Raw genomic sequence first — 24,550 nt, forward strand, 5'->3', positions numbered from 1 at the left:
GGTTTCCAGCCGTTCTGGACCTTATGGAGACATTTTTGAAATCCCAGTTTTCCAAGAAATTCTATAAAATTTAACCAAACGACCCCCTCAGTCGTTACCCCGGTCTCTCGCAAAACTAAACTTAATTTCAAAACATTCCACAAATAAAATTATTCAGTTTATTATAAATCTGTAATAATTTATTAAGCACTAGATTACATTTTTTTTTTATTGAAAGAAAAAAACCATAGTAGAACTTTTTCAACAACATCGAAAGATATGTAGATACCTGATTTGCAGAATACCAAAACACCTAGTTATGGTCATTGTCATTTGTTATAGCCAACTTTTATAGGAACCCACATGTGGATGCCTCAATCCATAAAACGTGGCATTAGGTACTCGTTTTCGCACTTCTGACAATCCTAAATCAAACATATCGTAAGCGAACGAATGCGTTTCAAAGAAATCATTAAAGTATCTTTTTTCAGGCAGAATTTCATTCAAAGCTTCTCTAAAAGGCAACATTTTATACCTCTCATTTTCAAAATAGGTCTTAAATACACCGATCATGAAGTAAACACTATTGAAAGGAAAATTCGGAGATTTCCTTTCCCAAAACCTAACAGGATCCTCATCCTTCGCTTTTTCTGTATGGTTTACTTCACCAATGTTGTGAAGCAAGCACACTAAATCATAGACGTGCAAAAATGGTTTTTGATCATAAGCGACATAATGGGGTTCATCTTCCACCAAGATTGCATCCGACAACGTTTCGCCTTCTCGAATAACTGCTTTCAAGTCTTTCACGTAATTTCCTTCATCCCGATTATGACCCATGCGAATATTTTCCTCACAGAGAAGGTCGAATTGTCCTTTGGCTTTCAATGCCTCGAATTGCTCCGTGCCCCAGAAATATGTAAGTAATTCAGCGATAATCCAAAAATTTCTTTTCTTGTCAGCGGCAGAAAAAAATACGATTCGAACATCTTCTTTCAATAAGTAATCGAATAAAATTTGTAGGTAAGGTAAAAATACAAACTTAATTGTAGTATTGTGCTCGGGAGTAATATTATGCGTATAGGAAATAATCGGGCATTCCGGATAGTTTTTTCTGACAATTTCCAATTTGTTCAATACGTCCAAGTCGTCCGGAAAAAAAAGCAGACGTCTGCAAAGAGTTTCATCAATATCGAAGACTACAACACGACTTCTACTTAATGGAGATGTGATGGGTCCCAGTGATCCTGGTGTTACGAGGATTATATTGAAGGAAAATAAGCAACAGATATACACGATGAAATTCATTCCTTCACTTAGGATACGGATGGGTAACTTATTTAAAAAATATGAATTTTTACGATTATTGAATCAAAATAATGACGAGTTATTTTCCAACCACAAATTTCAGATTGAAAATGGGTTCATTAATAGTTTTGATATCGCTCCAAATTTATTCAATGTAAATTGAATAAAACACACTGCTTTTACTGTCTGAATCTCACTACCTACCTATTAAATATTTTTAATTCATCTCATCTCAGCTAACACAACATTATCTACTTACCAAACCACAATAATTTATAAATGGGCCAATAATCAGGGAAACTTAAGTTCAATAGTTGATAGGATATGGCCACATCCTCTCTCTTCATCGATTCATTCTACTTGATTTAAATCGTTCATCATATTTTATCCACTTTTATTAATTTAAAAAAAAAAAATTGATTAAAAATGATCGATTTCTATTAGTCCGATTACGAATCGATACTCTCGAAGATTATATTATTCGATTTTCATCCAGAAACATTCATCTAATTAACTGAACAGCGACCTCTACAAACTACTAAATATGTATCACTCAGAAAAACACATCTGATGGTTTTAAAAATGTAAATATTTGAGAATCCTGGCCAAAAATTTTAATATAAAATGCGCAAAACGTCGGCACATTTCTACTTAATTTTAATCAATATTGTATCGGTAAGAAAATACATTCATTTTACACATCTGTGCAATATTCGCTATTTCCGCTCACCATTTTGGGATCAATTTCAGGTACACTTATTTCCAAACAGTACAAAATATAACCCAAACGATGGAAACTTCGATTGGAGCACGTTTGACGACGATTTACATTTGAAAAAAACTCATAATGTAAGCCTCGGATCATATAACGACTACGTGGAGCTCGATTACTCCTCGAAGAATTCGTTCTCGAATGAAACTAGCGAATATGAGCAAAGTGACGAGAGTCTGGTACCATCGTACGAGCTCAGCGAGGAACTCGATTACCCAACAACGAAACCCAGACCAAATGCTACAAATGAATTTGAACAAAAACTCTTGGATGCTGAAATATTTGACGATGTGATACACGCGATGCCTGAAAAATGTCTCAAGGTAGGAGAACGCGATACTATACGATTAGATCATAGAAAGAGCCCGGTTGATCGAAAATTTCACTTACCTATGTTTAGTACATTATAATTGACAGGTGACAATGAATCACGGTGATTTAATTCCGGGTCAAAGACTAAATCTGCTAGAAGCTTGGGATCAACCTAACATTACATACGAAGCAGATCCCAAACATTTGCATACGTTATTTCTGAGCTGTAAGTACAATACTCAGATACGCTTACTTATTGCTCGCACCTCAAAATACCTTCATTTCTTACAAAGTCATGAAGTACATATCTCTTTAAAGGATGCCTACTTCAAATTCAGAAATCATTTCTGTTACTCGAGAACTAGGTATTTAATTTGCATGTAGGTAACAGGAATGTTGAAATTCTACAGTCCAAGTCTCAAAAAAATCACTTGAAAACTGTCAATGATGGAAATTTTCAAAAATCGTACGAACTATAGGTAATCGTTCTGAGTTCACTCAAAGTTCAATCGTTACCCAGGTCTCTCACAAAAATAAACTTACCTAATTTAAAAACATTCAGTTTTTTAAAATCCATAGTAATATTTATTGAGCATTTGATTATATACATTTTTAGTTATTAGATTTTTAACAGCATCAGTATAGTGATATGTAGGTGTAGGTACCCAATTCGTAGAATTCAAAAAGACCTATGGGTAGTTATTATTATTGCCATCAAAAAGGGCTATCTGTTACTTTATAGGAACCTACTAGCGGATGTCTCAATCCATAAAACGTGGCATTAGGTACTCGTTTTTGCACTTCCGATAATCCTAAATCAAACATATCGTAGGCGAACGAATGCTTTTTAAAGAAATCCAAACCGTATGTTTTTTCAGGCAGAATTTCATTTAAAGATTCTCTAAAAGGTAATATTTTATACTTTTCATTTTCGAAATAGGTCTTAAATATGCCGATCATGAAGTAAACGCTGTTCAAATGAAAATTGGGAGAATTTCTTTGCCAATATGAATTACAGTATCCTACTTCTGCTTTTTTTTCTTCCTCAAATGTCTCTTTCTTGCCCTCTTCTCGTATGTCCCAAAACGTTAAATCCATGATCTGCAAATACGGTTTCTGATCAAAAGCAACATAAATGTACCAATCTTCTACTACAATAGCATCAGATAACGTTTCAGGATCTCGAAGAACAACTTTTAAATCTTTGACATAACGTCCTTCATCATGATGAATACTCTCGCGCGTATCCTCCTTAGAGAAAATATCGAATTGTCCTTTGGCTTTCAGTACTTCATATTTCACTTCACCCAGCAAGAACGTAAGCAGCTGAGGGATAACCAAAACATTTCTTACTTTGTCACCGGAAGAGAAAAATACGATTCGAACGTCATGCTCTATTAAGTAATCGAATAAAACTTGCAAGTGGGGTACAAACACATGTGATGCAGTATTCCAAAAAAATATGGGACATTCTGGATGGTACTTCTTGGTGTTTTCCAATTCATGTGGCCGTGCCTCAGCTTTGCAAAGTGTACCGTCGATGTCGAAAACTACAACACGGCTTCTGCTTGATGGGGATGTAATGTCTTGCAATAATTCTGATTTAGCACTTAAAAATAAGCAATAAACAAAACCGCACGTGAAAAAATTCATGTCTTCAGTCAGCAATGCTGCGATACTGTGCAATAATTTTATGATGAAGCTTGTTCTCTTACGCTTTTTGTGAGCTTCTACTTTTTCAAGCTGCTATCATAAGTTTTTATACAAAAAAATATTCATTTCTACGCGTCAGAAAAACTCTGTTTAAAAATCAACACTGAGATTGAAGTAGAAATGTTCCAAAAATCGTTGATAAAAAAGGCTTGATTATCACTATGGAGATATCCACTTCGAAATTCATCAAGTATATCTACAGATCTGAACAAACTACATAGGATATAACTAATAGAATATTAGAAATTTCTACTCACAAACATAGGAAGGTATCCCATCACTTAAACATAAACCTATGTAGTTGTAGGTAAATAAGTACATACATAGCATACATTAAATTATAACGTTCGGTGAAGCTGCCATTTTTATTTTTCAAACAGGATGTCTATTCTTTCAGACAGCGTTTTCTATTTTACGGACCCAATTTTTTCAATTTGAAATGCTCCAACTAAGAAAAGGGAAGATAGACAAATTTTTTATTTTTTTCATAAATGTTATTAAAGGTAAACTTCATCAATTGACGTGCAAAGGGCCTTTCAGGATAAGATAGTGAAATCCGCCCTTTCGCCAATTTTGACAAAACTCACCCAAAATGTTAGTATGAATGTAAAACCATCCCAAAAAAAATTTTGAGCAGACCCCACCACCCCAACCCGAGAAATACCCCCTCTTTGTTGAACATTCAAAATTCTCGTTCTCCGGAGGGGGTGGTCCAAAAATTTTGAAACTTACACAAAAAATAGTCACTAAATAGGTGCGTGTGTGAAATTTTTTTCAAAAATTTTTTTTCATATTTGGAGGGTTGGGGGGGTTGCAAATTTCAGAGAAAAAAATCGGGGAGGGGGCACACTGCCAAATTTTCTCAACAATTTAGTAACACCCTAAGGTATAACATATAATTTTCCCAGGGTCCCAAAGAGGGTGCAACATGATCAAAAAAAAGAAAGTTTGAAAAAAAATTGGGATGGTTTTACATCCATACTAACATTTTGGGTGAGTTTCGTCAAAATTGGCGAAAGGGCGGATTTCACTACGTCATCCTGAAAGGCCCTTTTGCATAGAGTGAGGGTGGCTTTCATTCTGAAAGTTTGAAATTGGTTGTCTCTCCCCCCCCCCCCATACCTAGAGAATTTCGTTTCAACTTTTTTAAAAATTTGAGTAGGTATATTTTCTCACTAAGGAATTTAAATATCAAATGATTATGCTGACAAAGAAAACAAAACAAAACAAAAAAACTCGAATGTTAGGTAATTTTCTCTGAAAAAATGTGCATTGCTCTGCTCTGGTTACATAGTAATTTTTACAAGTTTTCAAAGGATCCCACAAATTTGAATTTTGCGAGGGCGTCTGGAATATGGAAAAATTATTTTCAGCCAGTACCTAATAAAAACAGATGTTGACAAAAATTAGGTATTAGTAGAGTAGGTGTTGGCAAGCGTTCGCACTTGGTGTTTGAAGCCCTCTGAAGGGAATGAAAGTATGAGGTGGGGAGATGGAAACACATGTCAGTAAAACGGTAACTCTTTACCTACATTTTGGCACGAGAACAAGACCCTTTTGGTCATTCGTAATATTTTTTTTTTCAAGTTGAATTTTAGTAAAGAGTAGGTACCATCACAGTGGGGCAAGAGTACTACGTGTTTTTATTTTATCGCAGGGATTTATATAAAAAATTAAAATATACCTCTTGTAATTTTTTTTTAAAAAACGCATCCAGTGAGAAAAACAACGCGCCACATGACATTTAGAAATACCTAAACCGGTTTAGTAGGCAAATAAAAATACACGTTTAAAGTACGGATTTTCCTGTTTACCTCTCTCGTAAATGGTATCAACGATGTTACGTACATATGAAAAATATTGTATTCTGAACCATCTTAAAGGATATTCTATCAGTTTTCAAAATTATCCAGATTTGCTCTTACAGGCACTTACGAAGCGTGGATGAAAAAAAAAATACATTTTTTTGAGGCATTAAATGACAGTCCTGATCTATGAAACATAAACGCTATACAAGTTCACAATATGAGTCACATTTTAAAAAAAAATTAGTGCAGCCAGCATGAAAACGAGTAAATAGCACTCCTGCCTCGCAGCGTACTTTTGCCCCCACCGACTATAATTTGATGTAATTTCTCACGAGCATTTCTGCATACAACTAGACACTCAATTTAAAAGTGTCAATACCTAAGATGAAAATTTCTTACATTTTTGATCTTGATGTGCCGGGTTACTAAACCTTGAGAGCTCGGGCCCCTAAAAACCTGAGGAATTCTTCGGTTCCCATAAACTGAACCCTTTTCAAAAAGCGTGTAAGTTATAATCGTTCTGATTTTACCCATAAATGAATCGTTGCCCAGGCCTCTTGCAAAAATAAACTGGATTTTAAAACATTCAGTTTTTGAAAATCTATAATAATTTATTGAGCACTCGATTACATATTTTATAGCTATTGAAAGCAAAAAAAAAAAAGTTTCATATTAGAACATTTTAAACAACATCGACAGTGATGTGTCCCTTATTCGCAGAATTCAAAAAAGATCTCGTTATTATTGTCATTGTCATTAAAATGACCTATCTATCAGTTATGGTATACTTGTATAGGAACCCACTTTTGGATGTCTCAAGCCATAAAACGTTGCATTGGGTACTCGTTTTTGCACTTCTGATAATCCTAAATCAAACATATCATAGGCGAACGAGTGAGTTTCAAAGAAATCTTGGTAGTATTTTTTTTCAGGCAGAATTTCATTTAAAGATTCTCTAAAAGGTAATATTTTATACTTTTCATTCTCAAAATAGGTCTTAAATATACCGATCATGAAGTAAACACTGTTCAAATGATAATTAGGAGAATTTCTTTTCCAATATGACGAATAAAGCCATTCTGCTCTTTCTCTTTCGTTCTCTTCTCGTATGTACCAAAACGTTAAATCCATGATCTGCAAATACGGTTTCTGATCAAAAGCAACATAACCACGGTAATCTTCTACTAAAATAGCATCAGATAAAGTTTCAGGTCCTTTAAGAACTACTTTTAAATCTTTCACAAATTCGTATTCACTTTCATGAATTCCTTCGCGCGTATCCTCCATAGAGAAAATATCGAATTGTCCTTTGGTTTTCAGTGCTTCATATTTCACTTCGCCCCAGAAAGATGTAAGCAGCTGAGAAATAACCAAAACATTTCTTTCTTTGTCACCGAAAGAGAAAAATACGATTCGAACGTCGTGCTCTATTAAGTAATCGAATAAAACTTGCAAGTAAGGTAAAAACACATGCGATACATTATTCCAAAAAAATATAGGGCATTCCGGATGGTACTTCTTGGCGTTTTCCAATTGATCTAATATTACCTGAGGTTTGCAAAGTGTACAATCGATGTCGAAAACTACAACACGACTTCTGCTTGATGAGGATGTAATGTCTTGCGATAATCCAGATTTAGCATTTATATTCGTGGAAAATAAGCAATAAATAAAACCGCATATTAAAAAATTCATTTCTTCAGTAAGTTGATGGAGCTTTGTTAGCTTAGGCTTTGTGTGGGCATCTACTTTTTCAAGCTGCTATCATTCGTTTTTGTACAAAGAATTTTTTATTTCAACGCGTCAGGAAAACTGATTTAAAAATCAACACTAAACTTGAAGTAAAAATGTACCAAAAATCGTTGATAACAAACATTTGGTTATCACTATGGAGATATCCATCCACCTCGAAATTCATCGGTTATATCTACAGATCGTAACATTAGGATATAACCAATGGAATATTATAAATTTCTACACACAAACATAGGAAGATATCCCAACACTTTTCAAACAAGATATCTAATCTTTCAGACAGCGTTTTCTATTTTACATACCAATTTTTTCAATATGAAATTCTCCAACTATAAGAAAAGGGAAGTTGGACAAATGTTTTCAAATGTTATCAGAGGCAATAGGCAAACTTCATCAATTGACCTACAAAATTTTTTGTGGAGTAAGGGCTTAAAAGAATGAGGGTGGCTTTTATTCTAAAAGTTTGAAATCGATTCCCTCTCTCCCCAATACCTAAAGAATTTTGTTTCAAGTTTTTTTTTTTTAATATAGCGTATTTTTTACCGAAGAATTCGAATATCAAATGATCATGTGACAAAGAAAACAAAACAAAAAAAAACTCGAGCGTTTGGTAATTTTTTTTGAAAAAACAAGCATTGCTCTGTTCTGTTTTAAGTCGTAGTTTTCAAACGGTCCCAAATATTTGAGCCCTACGGGCGTCCGGAATATGGAAAAATTATTTCCAATACGTAATCAAAACATGTGTTCAAAAAACTAATTGTAAGTATTAAAATAGGCTGTGGCAAACGTCCGCATTTTGTGTTTGAAGCCTCCCAATGGGGTGGAAAGTATGTGGTGGTAGGGGGGATGGCACCACATGTCAGTGAAATGGTAACTCTTTAACTACCTATATTTTGGCATGAGAACAACATTTTTTAGCCCATTTTATCATTCGTGATAATTTTTTCTGAATATGTAGTTGAATTTTAGTAAAGAGTACTATCGTGGTGGGGCAAGAGTACTACATGTTTTTATCGTATGGATTTATTTGAAAAATGAAACTACATGTCTTCAGTTCAGGGTATCTAACAGGTGGTGAAAGTAGTGAAAAGGTTAGTGAATTTTGTTGAAAAAGCAGTGAAAAAATGAAAAAATTCAAATACGTTCCTTTTTCTCGATTTTTATTCCGTAAAAAAGAGCTCATTAGTCGACTTTTTAAGAGCTTGAATTACACATTTTCGAGGGCTTTTTCTTTTTCCACGTGAAAAACTTATCATTTAAATGCAAGAAATGTTCAAAGTTTGAATCAGAAAAATAAACTCTACTCTGCATAAAGAAACTTTTTTTTACTTCTCAAAACATGGATTTTTGAAAGCTTTTGGGCTTGCTTCGCTCGGGATCGTTTGCTTTTTTTTCAATGTTGCTTTTTAAAAAAAAAAATCATAATTTGAATTTCAAAATTTTGAACCAAAGTAATAAACTTCTTATAATTAACTCCTTTCACAGAAAAACACTGTTTTTTTTACACTTCTCGAAATACTGATTTTCGAGAGCTTTCGCCCTCGCTTTGCCAGGCCCAGTTTGTTTCTCTTTTCCGCGATTAACGCAATTAAAAAATTCCAGACTTGAAGGAGAAATCAGAATTTTTATGCATCGCATTAGGCCAAATTGTACCAATTATTTTACATTAAAACTCGCCGTTTCATTTAGAAAAATCGGTTCAAATTTTTGTATATTTTCTAAAAATTTGTCAAGTTGAAAAAAGTTTTTTATTCACCCAATTTCATTACATTAACAAGAACCTTAAGATTGAAAATAAAATCAAAAATTGAAATGATAAAATTATATATTTTATCCATCCACTTTTTTGAAAAAAATCTTGGGATGTCTGAAGACATTGGAAAAGCGAAAAATTCTAATGTAAAATTTTGCCTCGCCATCCGACTCCCTTTTCTTATAAAATCTCAAGTGTTAAAAAAATTTCCTGTCGAAGACCTGCTTTATTTTAAAATTTTGTTAGACACCCTGTCATATAACGTACCTATGTAATGTGTTCGTTTGAATTGTTTTTTAAAATAATTTTGATTGAAATTAAAAAATAAATTTGGTTGAAAAAAGATAGTGAAAAAGTAGTGATTTTTTTTCAACAAAAAAAAATGCGTTAGATACCATGATCTAAAGTAAAGTCCAGGGCGGCTATTACCGAAATATTTTTGCCTCAGCAATCGCCGCAATCGACGTAATGAGCATTGCAATATTGGCGTTATCTGGAAAAATAAAAAATTTTAATTGTTAATTGGGCTTTTATAAACATTATTGTTACTCAAATATTAAAATAACGCACATTACGCTCAACACGGTTGCTTTCTATCTACGCAAACGACGCAATCTTTTACGTTCATTGCGTTGGATTACGTCGATTGCGGAGGCAAAAATATTTCGGTAATAGCCGCCCAGAACGCAGCTAATACCTAATGGCGAAAAACTATGTTCAAGTATGGAGGCTAGGGTCTTAAACCTCGAGAGTATAGGACCAGGGCCCTAAAACTCTGCGGAATTCTACAGTTCCCATTCACTACACTCTTTTCAAGAAGCGCATACACTAAGTAATCGTTCCAAATTTACTCAAAGATCAATCATTGCTCAGGTGTCTCTGAAAATTATACACATGTACTCCTATCAGAAACATTCCACAAATAGAATGATTTAGTTTTTTTTTTAAAAAAAAAACCTAGTAAGTACACAGAAATTAACATAAATTTATCTATTGAAAGCATAAAACGTATTACCTTATAAAACATGTTTAACAATATCAAAGGAATACTTCTTCATTCGCAGAATTTGAATTATGAAAACACCTAGTAGTTGCCATTGTCATTAAAATGAGCTATCCGTTATAGCACCTAGGTATACTTTTATAGGAGCCCACATGCGGATGCCTCAATCCATAAAACGTAGCATTAGGTACTCGTTTTTGCACTTCTGATAAGCCTAAATCAAACATGTCATAGGCGAACGAATGCTTTTGAAAAAAATCATTGCACCTGGAGTATTGTTTTTCAGGCATGATTCATTTAAAGATTCTCTAAAAGGCAAAATTTTATACCTTTCATTCTCGAAATAGGTCTTGAATATACCGATCATGAAGTAAACACTGTTCAATACAAAACCGGGAGATTTTCTTGCCCAATAATCTATTTGCCAAAATGGAATACTGCGCTCTTCTTCTGTTTTTTCTCTTTCGTCAACTTCCTTCAGGTAACAATCCCCTAGATTCATACTCTGCAAAAATGGTTTTTGATCATGAATCACATACTCGGGATCATCTTCCACCAAGATTACATCAGATAATGTTTCACCTTCACGAATAACTTTTCTTAAATCTTTCACCTCATTTCCTTCACCCGTCTGGATCGAGTAATTTCCCCAACGCAAATTCTTCTTAGAGAAAATATCGAATTGTCCTTTGGCTTTCAGCGCTTCAAATTGCTGCGTGCCCCAGAAGGACGAGAGTAGCTGAGGGATAACCAAAAAATTTCTTTCTTCGTCACCAGCAGAGAAAAATACGATTCGAACATCTCGCTCTATCAAGTAATCGAATAAAACTTGCAAGTAAGGTAAAAAAACATGTGATACGTTTCCAAGCCATATTGAGTTAGAATTCCAAAAAAATATAGGGCATTCCGGGTAGTACTTCTTGGCGTTCTCCAATTCTTCTGGCAATATGTCACATTCGCAAAGTGTATTATCGATGTCGAATACTACAACACGGCGTCTGCTTGATGGCGATGTAGTCGTAATGTCTTGCGATAATCCCGATTTAGCACTTATATTCAAGATAAATAAGCAATAAACAAAGCCACACATGAAAAAATTAATTTCTTCAGTAAGCAATGCTGTGATACTGTGTAATAATTTTATGACAAAATCAAGCTGCTACCATTCGTTTTTACACAAAAAATTTGTTATTTCTACGCGTCAGGAAAACTCTGTTTAAAAATCAACACTATAAACTTGAAGTAAAAATATATCAAAAATCGGTGATAACGAATGCTCGCGGTTATCTATGGAGATATCCTTCCATCTCGGAATTCATCGAGTATATCTACAGATTTGAACATACTACATAGGATATAACTAATGGAATATTAGAAATTTCTATGTACACACAAACATAAGATGGTATCCCAACACTTGAACGTGAACATTTGGTGAATGGTGTAAGCATTGCATTCGATCCAAAACAATGCCAACGTTGGTTTTTTTCGTCATATTATTCACCTAAAATGGGCCAAGAAGTCATTAAAAACGTCAAGTGAAATTTTTCATGTGTTGGATTTCAGTTCAACACTTGGGTAATAGAATTTTTTGAGAACTGGAAATTCCAAAAAATCGCTAAAAGCCGCAGAATAGCTCAAAATCTTTACCAACTGTTTTGGCAGACAAAAATTGCATAAAAAATAAAATAAAATATTAATTTTATCTTTTGATCCGTTCAATTGAACAATAAAATTCAGCACTGCAGAGTATTTTTCAGTTTTTATTTATTTATTTATTTATTTTTAATTGCTACGCTGGTACTTCAAAATGAAATAATTGAGCCATCCATAACATTTCGTCACCCGATTACATTTTGGTTTATCCGAATTCACTTAAAGACAGGCTTGTTGACCGGAAAAAAAGTTTGAACTTTTACAAATTGTTCATCATTCTAAAATGATACCAAATACATTCAACTTACCTACACTTGAAGTTTACACATTTAAATACTTACCAGTAAAATTTAAAATTCAAAATTCAACAATCTTTTCAAGAAACAAAAATACATATCACTCAAGATCGAGCTTTAATAGTTTAATGCGTATGATACAACCAGTTTCAATTTTTTTGAAATTTCTATTCACGTTTTATTATTTCATCTTTCAATCACGTTTTTTATTAAAATTTCAAATCACTACAATTCAAATTGAAAAAAAAAACTCAAAAATAAAAAGAAATAAAAAAACAGCACTTTTCAATTTTTTATTGATTTCTAGCAGGTTTTTTCTAAAAAAATTTCGGTCATGGTTACAGTTAGTAAGTAATATTTCCAAAAAAAAACATTGTTAGTCAATAGGTAAAGGATGAACCAAAACTAAGGAGTCCAGTAATTGGAATTTTTTAAAAATAAGGAGAGACTTTTTCTTTTTCCAATTGTTGGTCAAGGTTAATTTTTTTTCGATTAATTTACCGGTTACTTTGGTTAATGGTTAAAAACCGGTTAACAAGCCTGCTTAAAGATTAAACGTTGGCTATAACTAATTTTAAATACGTTTCATAAATAACATGATTCGGTTGCAAAAACCTGCCAGGTCATTAATTTATTCGATGAATACCTCATGGTTCATTCTTTATGCATTTAGGGGGAAAAACAAAAACAAAAAAACGAAACATTAAAACTTGCAAACATAATTCCATTTATTTTACCTATTACCAATTTTCTACAATTTTCTCATACATTCATAAAGTATGCTTCCATCTATTCACTATTTGCATTCAGACAGGCTTATGTTTTGCTCAGAAACGAACATTGTCTTCAATGTGCCACGGTTTATTTCCATACGTACCATTTTTTGGATGTCTCAAGCCATAAAACGTTGCATTGGGCACTCGTTTTTGCACCTCTGACAATCCTAAATCGTACATATCGTAGGCAAACGAATGCTTCCCAAAGAAATCTTTGTAGTATTTTTTATTAGGAAGAATTACATTTAAAGCTTCTCTAAAAGGCAATATTTTATACTTTTCGTTCTCGAAATATGTCTTAAATATGCCGATCATGAAGTAAACGCTGTTCAAATAAAAACTAGAATGTTTTTCTTTCCATTCCTCAGATGAAATAAAGGTCCCTTCTTCTGATTTTTCTTTTTTGTCTTCTCGTTTTATGGACCAATGGTATAGACTCACGGTCAACAAAGGTGGTCTTTGATCGTAAGCACTGTAAGTGTGATCATCATCCACCAAAATAACGTCCGATAACATTTCACCTTCTCGAATAACTACTTTTAGATCTTTCGCGTTATTTCCTTCACCCGAATCGAATGAGTGATTTCCCGGACGCAAATTCGTCTTGGAGAAAATATCGAATTGGCCTCGGGCTTTTAGTACTTCAAATTTCACTTTACCCCAGAAGGACGTCAGTAGCTGAGGGATCACGAGCAAATTTCTTTCTTTGTAACCGCCAGAGAAAAATACTATTCGAACGTCTTGGTGTATCAAGTAATCAAATAAAATTTGCAAGTGGGGTAGAAAAACATGTGATACGTTCCCAATCCATTTTGATTCAGAAATCCAAAAAAATATAGGGCATTCCGGATAGTACTTCTTGACGATTTCCAATTCAGATGACTCTACCTGACCTTTGCAAAGTGTATCATCGACGTCAAAGACTACAACACGGCGTCTACTTGTTGATGTAATGTCTTGCGATAATCCAGATTTAGCACTTATATTCATGGAAATTAGACAATAAATAAAACCGAATAATATGAGAAAATCCATTTCTTCGGTGAGCGATGCAGTGATGCTGTGTAATAATTTGATGACGCTTGTTCTCCTACACTTTTTGGGCTTCCAATTTTACAGGCTGATAGGTACTTCGAAATGAAAATTGAACCTTACATAAAATTACTGGCACGTAAAAATCAAACAAACGCAAAAGTAATCCTCGCATAAATTCGCCAATGAAAAAACCATTCTATTTCAAACAAAAAATTGGTATTTCTGCACGTCAGGAAATCTCTGTTTAAAAACCGACACCACACTTGAAGTAAAAATGTACCAAAAAACGTTAATAACGTAAACTTAGTTATCTATCGAGCGAGATATCTAATTCGAAATTTATCGAGTATATCTGCAAGTCATGAACATACAACGTACATAACATATAATTAATCGAATATAAGAAGAAGCTGCCATCTTTATTTTTCAAACAAGATAATCTAATCTGCCAGAGAAATAATTTTCCTATGCTGTTCTCTATTTTACAGACCAATTTTTTCAATGTGAATAACTAAAAGGGAAGATGATCAAATGTATTCAAATTTTATCAGTGGCAAACTTCATCAACTAACCTGCAACATTTTTCGTGCAGTAAGGGCTTAACCCATAAAGGTCCAGGTGAATCCTGAAATGCGATGCAAAAATTTTTTCGATATATTAAATTAGATCAACACAAGTTTCACAGTTGACTCACAGTTCGCCTCCCAGCCCCTCAAAACTATTTCGGAAATGATGTGCTTAAAATAATTTTTTTTTAAACTACTCCTTTCCTGATTTCATTTTATGAAAGCTCAACAACCGATGTGTTCATCCAAAAGTGGAGCATTGGTCCCCGTATCTTATTCCAACTTTTGTCAAAAGTGTCTCCCAAAAAGGGATAAAGCTGTACATCCAAAGTATGCTTTCACTCATTGATTGCATCGAATGAAACCACATCATACAGTTTCAAAATTGACCCAATAAGATTTTTTGTCTTTTCGGATTTGGAGGATAATCAAATAAATAAGCGCATCATTTCGAAATTGTTTTAAGGGGCTGGAGGGGGGGGGGGCGAACTGTGAGTCAAAGTGAAACTTGTGTTGATCTAATTTAAGATATCGAAAGCATTTTTTACATTGCATTTCAGGAGTCACCTGGGCCTTTAAGAGTTAAAGGAGTGAGCCGGTGGCTCTTATTCTAAAAACTTTGTGACAAAGTGGAGGAATAAGGCTCGAATGCCCTTGAAAAATTATTATCTAGTCAAATTTTCCAGTATTTTTTGAATATTCGAATGTTTTTTTGAAGCTTGATTGATGAATGGTGTAAGAATTCTTATTAGTTATTACTTACCTAGAATGGTTCAAAAATTTCATTTGACTGATTACGTGAAATTTTTCAGGCTCCGAATTTATTTTGAATACTTTCAATATAGAATTTTTTATGAACTGGACATTCCGAAAATTCGCTAGAAGCCGCAGCATGGCTCAAAATATTTACCAACTCATTTGGCAAACCGAAAATAACGTATAAAATAAAATAAATTATCAATTTTATCTCTTGATCTGCTCAATTGAATGATAAAATTCAGCATTGCAGAGTATTATTCAGTATTTTTTTGCTTTTTTTTCTTTAATTTCATCTCCAGAATTGAAAATGTTTTCGTTGGAAGAAATTTTTTGATACCTGGATCAATTTCCACTTTAACACTTTCATCGCTATTTTGCAGGTAATTCAAAATACATCCCATTCTCATCTGAATCCCAATCACAAAACGATGTAACTAAAGCCCAAAGAGAAATCTCCAAATGGCTGATCATCAACATACCTGGAAACAACATCTCAGCTGGGACATCTTTGTATAAATATACTCCACCGAGTAGACATCATCAGAAACAAAGTGCGTAGACAGATAATAATTCGTTTCACATCTACATAACCAAATAAAGATAAATAGGTACCTATTAGTAGTTTGGACAAAAAAAAAATCCATCAATTGAAGCATACGTTTCCAAAACGCACCAAGTCCAAAAAAATATTAATAAGAAATTCATGGAACTTACCTAGTACAATTTGGAATCGTAGAAGTGGCCCAAATTGGCTGATTTTTTGATTATGTTGTAGCCAAGAACCTTAGGCACAACATATCAAAAAATCAGCCATTTCGGGCCGCAACTTTATGCTAGATGGTCTTGCAAACTCAGAATCTTTGAAAATGGACTTATGTAGTGCATTTTGGAAACGTACCTATGCTTCAATTAAGTGCACGTTATTTTTTCACAGTTGTAGATCGTTATACATTTTTACTCTATAAACAACGATACAAGATCAAGGATGAGTGGTTACCAGATCCAGTAAACGGAGATTTCTATAGTCCTGGAGAGATAAATGAGAGCTATCCGTTTGCCCAGTATTATGGTCTAGGAAATCCGATAGCTTCAAATTTTTTCGTTATGCATTGGTAGCTTAATTTTTCACATATCGAATTTCTGAGGAAATGTAATGAAAGCTTCGAGGTATTTTATTTAAAAAATATAAATAAATACTTAACAATTTCAGAATGTTTTCATAGTTTTTATTTTAAAATTTTTTAGTTTTCTAAAAATTGCAGTCGACTAAACAAGATCCTCAAAATGAAAATCTTTTATTAATTATGACAGATTGATAAACTTTGTAGTTAGAAACCAAGCTCGAGAGAAGAAATCGCTTATCAATCGATAAAAATAAATTAGTGGTTAACTCGTGCTGTGTTGATAATAAAACCGCAGATTATTAAGGTAGCCTACAAAACATATTTTTGGACAAAAAATAATGCCCCACAAGTTCCACTATTATATTTATTTCATTTTGGCCAACTTGGTGAGTAGTTCAGTTTAATAAGAATTAGGAAAGATAACTTACAAATGTAATAATTTCTCAAATTTAATGTTGAATATTTACTTCAGCAAGTAGCCATATTTGCGAAACATGTTGGAGAATTGTTCTGGGACACCGGAGTAATGCCCGAGATTTTCAAAATAGCTCCCATAGAACTTTTACAAGTGAAATCTGTTCAATCAATCTGATTCGAAGTTTGATTTCAAACTTGAATTACCTAACCAAGTACTATTGTCTTCTAGGTCACTTACCCTTACGGTCAACTTACACCAGGAGATACACTCAAACCAGAGCATGTCGTAACACAACCCACATTATCATGGAGTACAGAAAAAGACGTTTTTTATACGATGTTCATGACTGGTATGCTGTCAAAAAACCATAAAAATTATGAATTAAGAGTAAATCTACACATCTACAATTTTCCTCCACAGGGGTGGAAACACCTTGTTTACCACGTGATACCATCGAGGAGGATTTAGGTGTAAAAGTGAACGAATGGGAACAATGGATGGTGATCAATATTCCAGAACAAAACATACAGGAAGGAAAATGCTTATTCGAATACATCCCACCGCATTCGCCCAATCACCCGAATAGTAATTTACACACTTTATATATACCTATAGAGCTGTTGCTCTTTTATTTTTGATCCTTTTTCCCCCCAAAATAACTAGCAATGAACCACTGATAATTTTGCAGAGACAAATCACTACTCGTTTTTAATGTTCAAACAAATGTACTACATTTTAGAATACTTGGATTTCGGCAGCACGGGGTAAATGTGAATTTGCTTCAAATCTAGCCAACATTTTCGATATCTAAGAATCATGTTTCTTTATTTTACATCACATTGTTGTTCATTTCATTTACAAAGGGTTACATGTCTGGAGGATATATCAGTTTTGAAATTCGTCAGACGGCATCATTTAGGAGAACCAATCTGTGGTAACTTATTCTCAATACCATTCATAGTAAGTTGCTTGTACACATTTTTTTAGAACCTCCTCGACGGATTTTTTTCCTCGTGATTTCTTATTCTGTTTGCTCGTGTTTTTAAGCCTGGATTACCAGTCTGGAATCGAACAACGAGGCCACCACTTACGGTTGAATACCCGGGAACATTCACCTATCCTACGTTCAATATTAAAGACATGTTTACAAAAATATCCACCAATCTAATGGACAAACAACATGCTTACGTGGATGATAGTGATGTAGAAAAAGGATTATTCCTTTGAACGACTGCTTTTAAAATTTGTAATTTACTAGTCATTATTTTTTTGTATTTAATTAATCAGATAGTCGGAATTTTTCTTTGCTAAATTCGTGCACAGGGTGTCTCACTTTTTCTGCGCTTCAATTGTAACGATTTGTAGGAAAAATTTTCAGCTTTGAATTTTCTTTGATAGTTTTAAAATTTACTTAACATTTATTTCTGTAGTATACATTTTTTTTAAATTATAAATTTCCATCAACTAGGTAGGCTATTTATCTAAGTAAAATTTATCAAACTCATAAAGCTACTTTTATAATTATCACTTTTTTTTTCTTTTCAAAAACTGATTTTTTTAGAGTTGCAATAATATTGTCCTCATTGTGCCTCGAGTCATTTTCATAAGTACCAATTTCTGGCTGTGAGCGATGCAGAGATGCCGTGTAGTAATTTTATGAAGCTTGTTCCCTTACACTATTTGTGGGCTTCCAATTTTTCAAGCTCTGCTACCCTGATACTTCAAACTAAAATTGAACCATAGATAAAATTACTTGCACATAAAATCGCACCACGCGAAAGTTGACCTCGCATAATTCCACAACAGAAAAACCATTCGTGTTTAAACAAAAAATTATCACTTCTACGCGTCAGGAAAACTCTGTTTAAGAATCGACGCTATACTTGAACTTAGGTAATGTAATGATATGTACAGACTACAGGGTGTTTAAGAATAAGGAGTTTTGATATATTTTGATAAGCAACAGAGGAAAAAATTTCCCCAAGTTAAAAATGAAAAATTAAATAACAATCAAGAAAATGTGCGTTTGAGTTATTATTTCTGTGCAATATGAAAGATTTTCTCGTGTTTCATTGAAACAATCACTAGAACGTCTATTTTTGAGATACTTATTCAATTTTCCAATTTTCAAGCAAGGAATTTTCTCTCCTTCTTGATAAAATCAAAATCCCTCATTCTTGGACACCCAGTACCTACCTGTTAAATTTCAATTTTCGACAGACATTTTTGAAACCATATAAAAATAAAAATTACCAACATTTTGAATTTGATTGCAAATTTTGATTCATTTTTATGGTGAATTATGAGGGTTTTTTGTCAGAAATACACAAGAACCAATAGGTACGATTTTTGACTCAAAAATCAATAAATTGAGAACTCGACATGAAAATCATCCACTCGGGATATTTTCAGGAATGCTCAAAAATTGGCATGGCATGATTTTTGATTCAAATTAGTTGAGTTGACCTCAAAATAGAAATTATTGACATTTTTGATTCAGACAAAATTTTAACGAATGCCAAAAAATTCTGTAGAATGCTTCTTTAAAAATACTCAAAAATCAATACAATTTTTCAGCATATAATCATTTAGTCAAGCTCAAAACGAGAATTTTCAACATTTCTGCGATTCCACCAACATTTTAAATTTTTGTCTTACCAGTCTTTTCAAATCTTCTACATAGGGCATCTGGATTCTCCAATTTTGAAGAAATTCTATTAAAAATATTTCAAAGGGAATTCAAATTTCGCAAAACTTTTTTCGACTATCCTCACATCGCTATTGTTTCTCTACCATCTGTTCGAAGAGAATTTTTTGAATACATTGATACCGGTCTCTATCGGTTTAAAGTGTAATATTTATTTTTTTTGTTAAATATGTACCCTCGAAAGTGAAAAACTGAAAAATTCGACACAGGCCACAGAATTATTCAAATCATTCACCAATCTATTCGAGAGCCCGAAAATGGGAATTTCAACAAAATTTTAGCTGCAAAATTGAAAAACAAGTGTCTAAGATTAATCAAAGGGTTCACGGAAACGTTTGAAAACTGAAAAATTCAAAAAGCTCTATCCTCAAGATTAACAATTTTTCCATAAGTTTGGCCACTTGTCTCTTGCAAAGTACCTGTTTTTTGTTTCGACCCAACGTTCTTTTCTCGTTATTTATTTTTTTCGTCGGCCATTTCTGATTGTTTTGCTCTAATTCTTCGTTTTCGTTCAATTTTGTTGTATCTAAGCGAATGACGTGAAGTTGAAATTACAGTAGATTGAGATTGCTTCAGAATAAATCATCATCATCATCGAGTCGTATAACCGCTCGAGGTGGTATCGCGTACAAATCAACGCGTACCCTTATGCCGAATTGGGTATTTGGGCTAACATCCTTTATGTTGGTATTGCCTCTATCGCGTTGATTACGTATCTAAATAGGTACGTATAATAAAGCGCTCCATGAGATAAATAAAAACACAGAGGATTGTCACATACACTGATACACATATGTACCAAAAAAACTGGAGCAAAACACTCATTCACTTCTCATTTGGCTCAAGTCCAAAACATTTTATTATATATCCTAATAAGACCATCCAAATTAATTTGAATATTTCGTGACTCCATTTCAAGGGTTTATTCAAATTCGCTTGAAAATCAATCGTTGACCAGGCATCCCTCACGCTTATAAAAATGATTAGGTTTTTAAACCATAGTAGATGATTAATTTATTCGACGTACTTGATAATATTTTTAGAAAAAACCATTAAAACTTGAAAACATAATTAATTATATTATTTTATTATACCTATTTTGTACAACTTTCCCACACATTCATCACGTATAATACCATCTTGCATTCGGATAGGCTTATGTATTGCTCAGAAATGAATATTGTCATCATTGTGCCTCGGATCATTTTCATAAGTACCAATTTCTGGATCTCTTAGGCCATAAAACGTTGCATTGGGTACTCGTTTTTGTACCTCTGATAATCCTAAGTCATACATATCGTAGGCGAACGAATGCTTTTCAAAGAATTCGTGGAAGTATTTTTTATTTGGAAGAATTACATTTAAAGCGTCTCTAAAAGGCAATAATTTATACTTTTCATTCTCAAAATAGGTTTTAAATATACCGATCATGAAGTAAACACTGTTCAAATGAAAATCACCAGAATATCTTTCCCAATATAAAAGATGGTGCTCTCCTTCTGCTTTTTCTTTTTTGTCTGTTTGTTTTCGTATCATCCAATGACATAGACACATGCTCAGTAAAAGTGGTCTTTGATCGTAAGCACTGTAAGTGTGATCATCATCCACTAAAATAACATCCGGTAACGTTTCACCTTCTCGAATAACTACTTTTAAATCTTTCACGTAATTTCCTTCACCCGAGTAATTTCCCGGACGCAGATTATTCTTGGAAAAAATATCGAATTGTCCTTTGGCTTTCAGTGCTTCAAATTTCACTTTACCCCAGAAAGACGTAAGTAGCTGAGGGATCACGAGCAAATTCCTTTCTTTGTCACTAGCAGAGAAAAATACTATTCGAACGGCTTGCTCTATCAAGTAATCGAATAAAACTTGCAAATGAGGTAGAAAAACATGTGACATGTTTCCCATCCATGAGTTAGAATTCCAAAAAAATATAGGGCATTCCGGATAGCACTTCTTGACGATTTCCAATTGAACTGATCTTACTTCACCTTTGCAAAGTGTATCATCGACGTCAAAGACAACAACACGGCTTCTGCTTGATAAGGATGTAATGTCTTGCGATAATCCTGATTTAGCGGTAATATTCAGCATGGAAAATGAGAAATAAATAAAAACACATATGTAAAAATTCATTTCTTCGGTAAGCAATGCAATGATGCTGTGTAATAATTTCACGAAGTTGGTTCCCTTACAGTTTTTGTGGGCTTCCAATTTTTCAAGCTGCTACACTGATACTTCACACCAAAATTGAACCATAGAAAAAATTACTTGCACATAAATCCACTACGGAAAAACCATTCGTGTTCAAACGAAAAAATGTTAGGTACTTCTACGCGTCAGGAAAACTCTGTTTAAGAATCGACACTATACTGAAACTTGACGTAAAGAAATTTCAGACCACAGGGTGTCCAAGAATAAGGAGTTTTGATCGTATTTTGATAACCCAATAGGGAAAAAAATTTCTCCAAGTCAAAACTGTAAAATTGAATAACAATCAAGAAAATGTGCGTTTTAGTTATTATTTCGATGCAAAATGAAAGATTCTCTCGTGTTTCATTGAAACAATGATTAGAACGTCCATTTTTGAGATATGTACTTATTCAATTTTTCAATTTTCAAGCAGGGAATTTTCTCTCCTTCTCGATGAAATCAAAATCCATCATTCTTGGACACCCGGTACCAAAAATTGTTGATAACGAATGCTTGGTTATCTACGGCGATATCGAACTCGAGATTCAATGAGTTCAAAAATGGAATATTCCGACATTTCAGTTTTCTATGTTAAATTTCAATCCATTTTCGTACGCCAAACAATCTGAATTTGAACGATGATAAGATTCCAGGCATTTTTTGGTAGACACGTAAATGATCGAAAAATTTTCATTGGCGTTTTTTTTCCTTTCACAAGAAATTGATTTTCCATAAATATTTTCATCCTGGATATTCCGATATTTGTCTTCATGTTTGAATTTAATTTTACGACCTGAATGATGTCTTTCTACAGAAATATTTACAAAACTGATACAACGTATTGGGCAGAAATTATTGAAACAAAATGAACATGAAAATCAACATAATATTTTGAATTTTATTACAAACTTTGATTCATTGTTATGAATTATGAAGGCTATTTTTTCAGAAATACTCAAGAATCAATATGAACGATTTTTGACTAAAAAATCAATAAAAATTGAGAACTCAAAATAAAAATCATCCACTCGGGATTTTTTTTCAGGAATTCTCAAAAATTGACATGATTTTTGGTTCAAAGTTGATTTAACCTCAAAATGAAAATTATCGACATTTTTGTTTCACAAAATTTTAACCATGTCAAAAAATTCTGTGGAATGCTTCTTTAAAAATATCCAAAAATCAATAAAATTTTCCAGCCAGAAATCGTTTAGGCAAGCTCAAAATGAGAATTTTCAATATTTCTGCTTTTCCACCAAAATTTCCATTCATTTTGATCAATCACACGGACGGAATACGTTTTCAGAAATATTCGTGCAACTTGTATTGTCGTTGAGTCCAGCTGCAAACGAAAACCAACCAAGTTTTCGCATTTTGCGCAGAATTTTAGAAAATTTTTAATTTTGAAACAGTATTGATATCTACGCTTGCAAACTGAAAATTGTTCTTGGCGTATAGGTAAAACGTAATTCAGTTATATACGCGAGTTTTAACGTCACGAATCGATTAACGGATTTTTCGATTTTCGAGACTCTTCAAAACTTCCACAGAGGGCATCTGGATTCTCCAATTTTGAAAAAATTCATTAAAAATACCTCAAAGGAAATTCAAATACCGTAAAACTTTTTTCGACTATCCTCACATCTCTATTTTCTTCCATCTGGTCGAAGAGAATTTTTTGGAATACATTTCTATCGGTTTAAAGTAATATGTATTTTTAAAAATATCCTCGAAAGTGAAAAACTGAAAAATTCGACACAGGCTACAGAATTATTCAAATCATTAACCAATCTATTAGTTAGAGAGGTCAAAAATGAAAATCTTAACGAAATTATAGCACGCAAAATTAAAAACACGTGCCTAAGGATAAATCGAAAGGCTTCACAAAAACAATTGCTTTATATCAGTCTGCAAGTACATATCTAAGTACGCTAATCGATGCTCAGTTTTATTCGGGCTTGATTTATTTCCATAAGTACCAATTTCTGGATGTCTCAGGCCATAAAACGTTGCATTATAGGTACTCGTTTTTGTACCTCTGATAATCCCAAATCACGAATGCTTTTCAAAGAAATGGTGGAAGTAATTTTCAAAAATCAAATCTAGGCCGAAAATAGCAAAAATAATTTTTATTGAACTACTTACAATCATCTTAATATCAAGTTTGCTTCTAACATTAAACATCTTTTAGCTAAATCCAAGATCATTTAGCTGAATGCAAGTTTGTAACTTTAGCTATAATAATGCCTTGCGCATCCAAAAAATTATCTGCAAATCAGGTACTTTTAGTTTGATGGGTGGGAAGGAGCGAGGACCGAGCAAAGCGAGGTCCACGCGAGCGAATCGAGGAAGCGAGTCATGGGTTGAGGCTGCGTGGTGGGGGCCTTCGGTTCGAAGATATTTTCCTTCTATATCCGCATAGTACTTTTATAGTAGGAACCCTCATGTGGATGTCTCAATCCATAAAACTTGGCATTAGGTACTCGTTTTTGCACTTCTGATAATCCTAATTCGTACATATCGTAGGCAAAGGAATGCTTTTCAAAGAAATGGTGAAAGTAATTTTTTTCAGGAAGAATTACATCTAAAGCTTCTCTAAAAGGTAGTATTTTAT

At 33.4% G+C, this 24,550-nt stretch overlaps 4 protein-coding genes across 5 annotated transcripts in view; 2 read left to right on the forward strand and 2 right to left on the reverse strand.

The window, feature by feature from the left end:
• LOC135843872 (uncharacterized) overlaps positions 1–24,550 on the reverse strand; it is a 73,074-nt gene that overhangs the window by 8,204 nt on the left and 40,320 nt on the right. The gene's annotated exons all lie outside the window — the stretch shown is intronic.
• Positions 1,793–16,658, forward strand: LOC135843072 (26 kDa secreted antigen-like). The gene is made up of 5 exons (XM_065360818.1): positions 1,793–1,962; positions 2,038–2,382; positions 2,477–2,597; positions 15,872–16,042; positions 16,426–16,658. Exons 1-5 carry the CDS (start codon positions 1,912–1,914, stop codon positions 16,605–16,607), a joined length of 870 nt encoding a protein of 289 aa, XP_065216890.1. The 5' UTR covers positions 1,793–1,911; the 3' UTR covers positions 16,608–16,658.
• Positions 5,886–11,809, reverse strand: LOC135844087 (uncharacterized). Of its 2 annotated transcripts, none has more exons than XM_065362195.1 (2): positions 10,986–11,809; positions 5,886–10,908 (listed from the first exon to the last, which is right to left on the reverse strand). In XM_065362195.1, the coding sequence occupies exon 2, from the start codon at positions 7,585–7,587 to the stop codon at positions 6,670–6,672; it is 918 nt and encodes a 305-aa protein (XP_065218267.1). In that variant the 5' UTR covers positions 7,588–10,908; positions 10,986–11,809; the 3' UTR covers positions 5,886–6,669. The 2 variants fall into 2 exon arrangements, with proteins under 2 accessions (XP_065218267.1, XP_065218266.1); XM_065362194.1 differs by having other exon boundaries at positions 5,886–10,617; positions 10,733–11,809.
• On the forward strand, positions 16,829–20,811 carry LOC135843073 (protein D1-like). The gene is made up of 7 exons (XM_065360819.1): positions 16,829–17,001; positions 17,088–17,183; positions 17,262–17,382; positions 17,454–17,618; positions 17,722–17,797; positions 17,897–17,993; positions 18,081–20,811. The coding sequence occupies exons 1-7, from the start codon at positions 16,954–16,956 to the stop codon at positions 18,258–18,260; spliced, it is 783 nt and encodes a 260-aa protein (XP_065216891.1). The 5' UTR covers positions 16,829–16,953; the 3' UTR covers positions 18,261–20,811.

Source organism: Planococcus citri, chromosome 4 (assembly GCF_950023065.1).
Source record: "Planococcus citri chromosome 4, ihPlaCitr1.1, whole genome shotgun sequence".
Lineage (NCBI taxonomy): Eukaryota > Metazoa > Arthropoda > Insecta > Hemiptera > Pseudococcidae > Planococcus > Planococcus citri.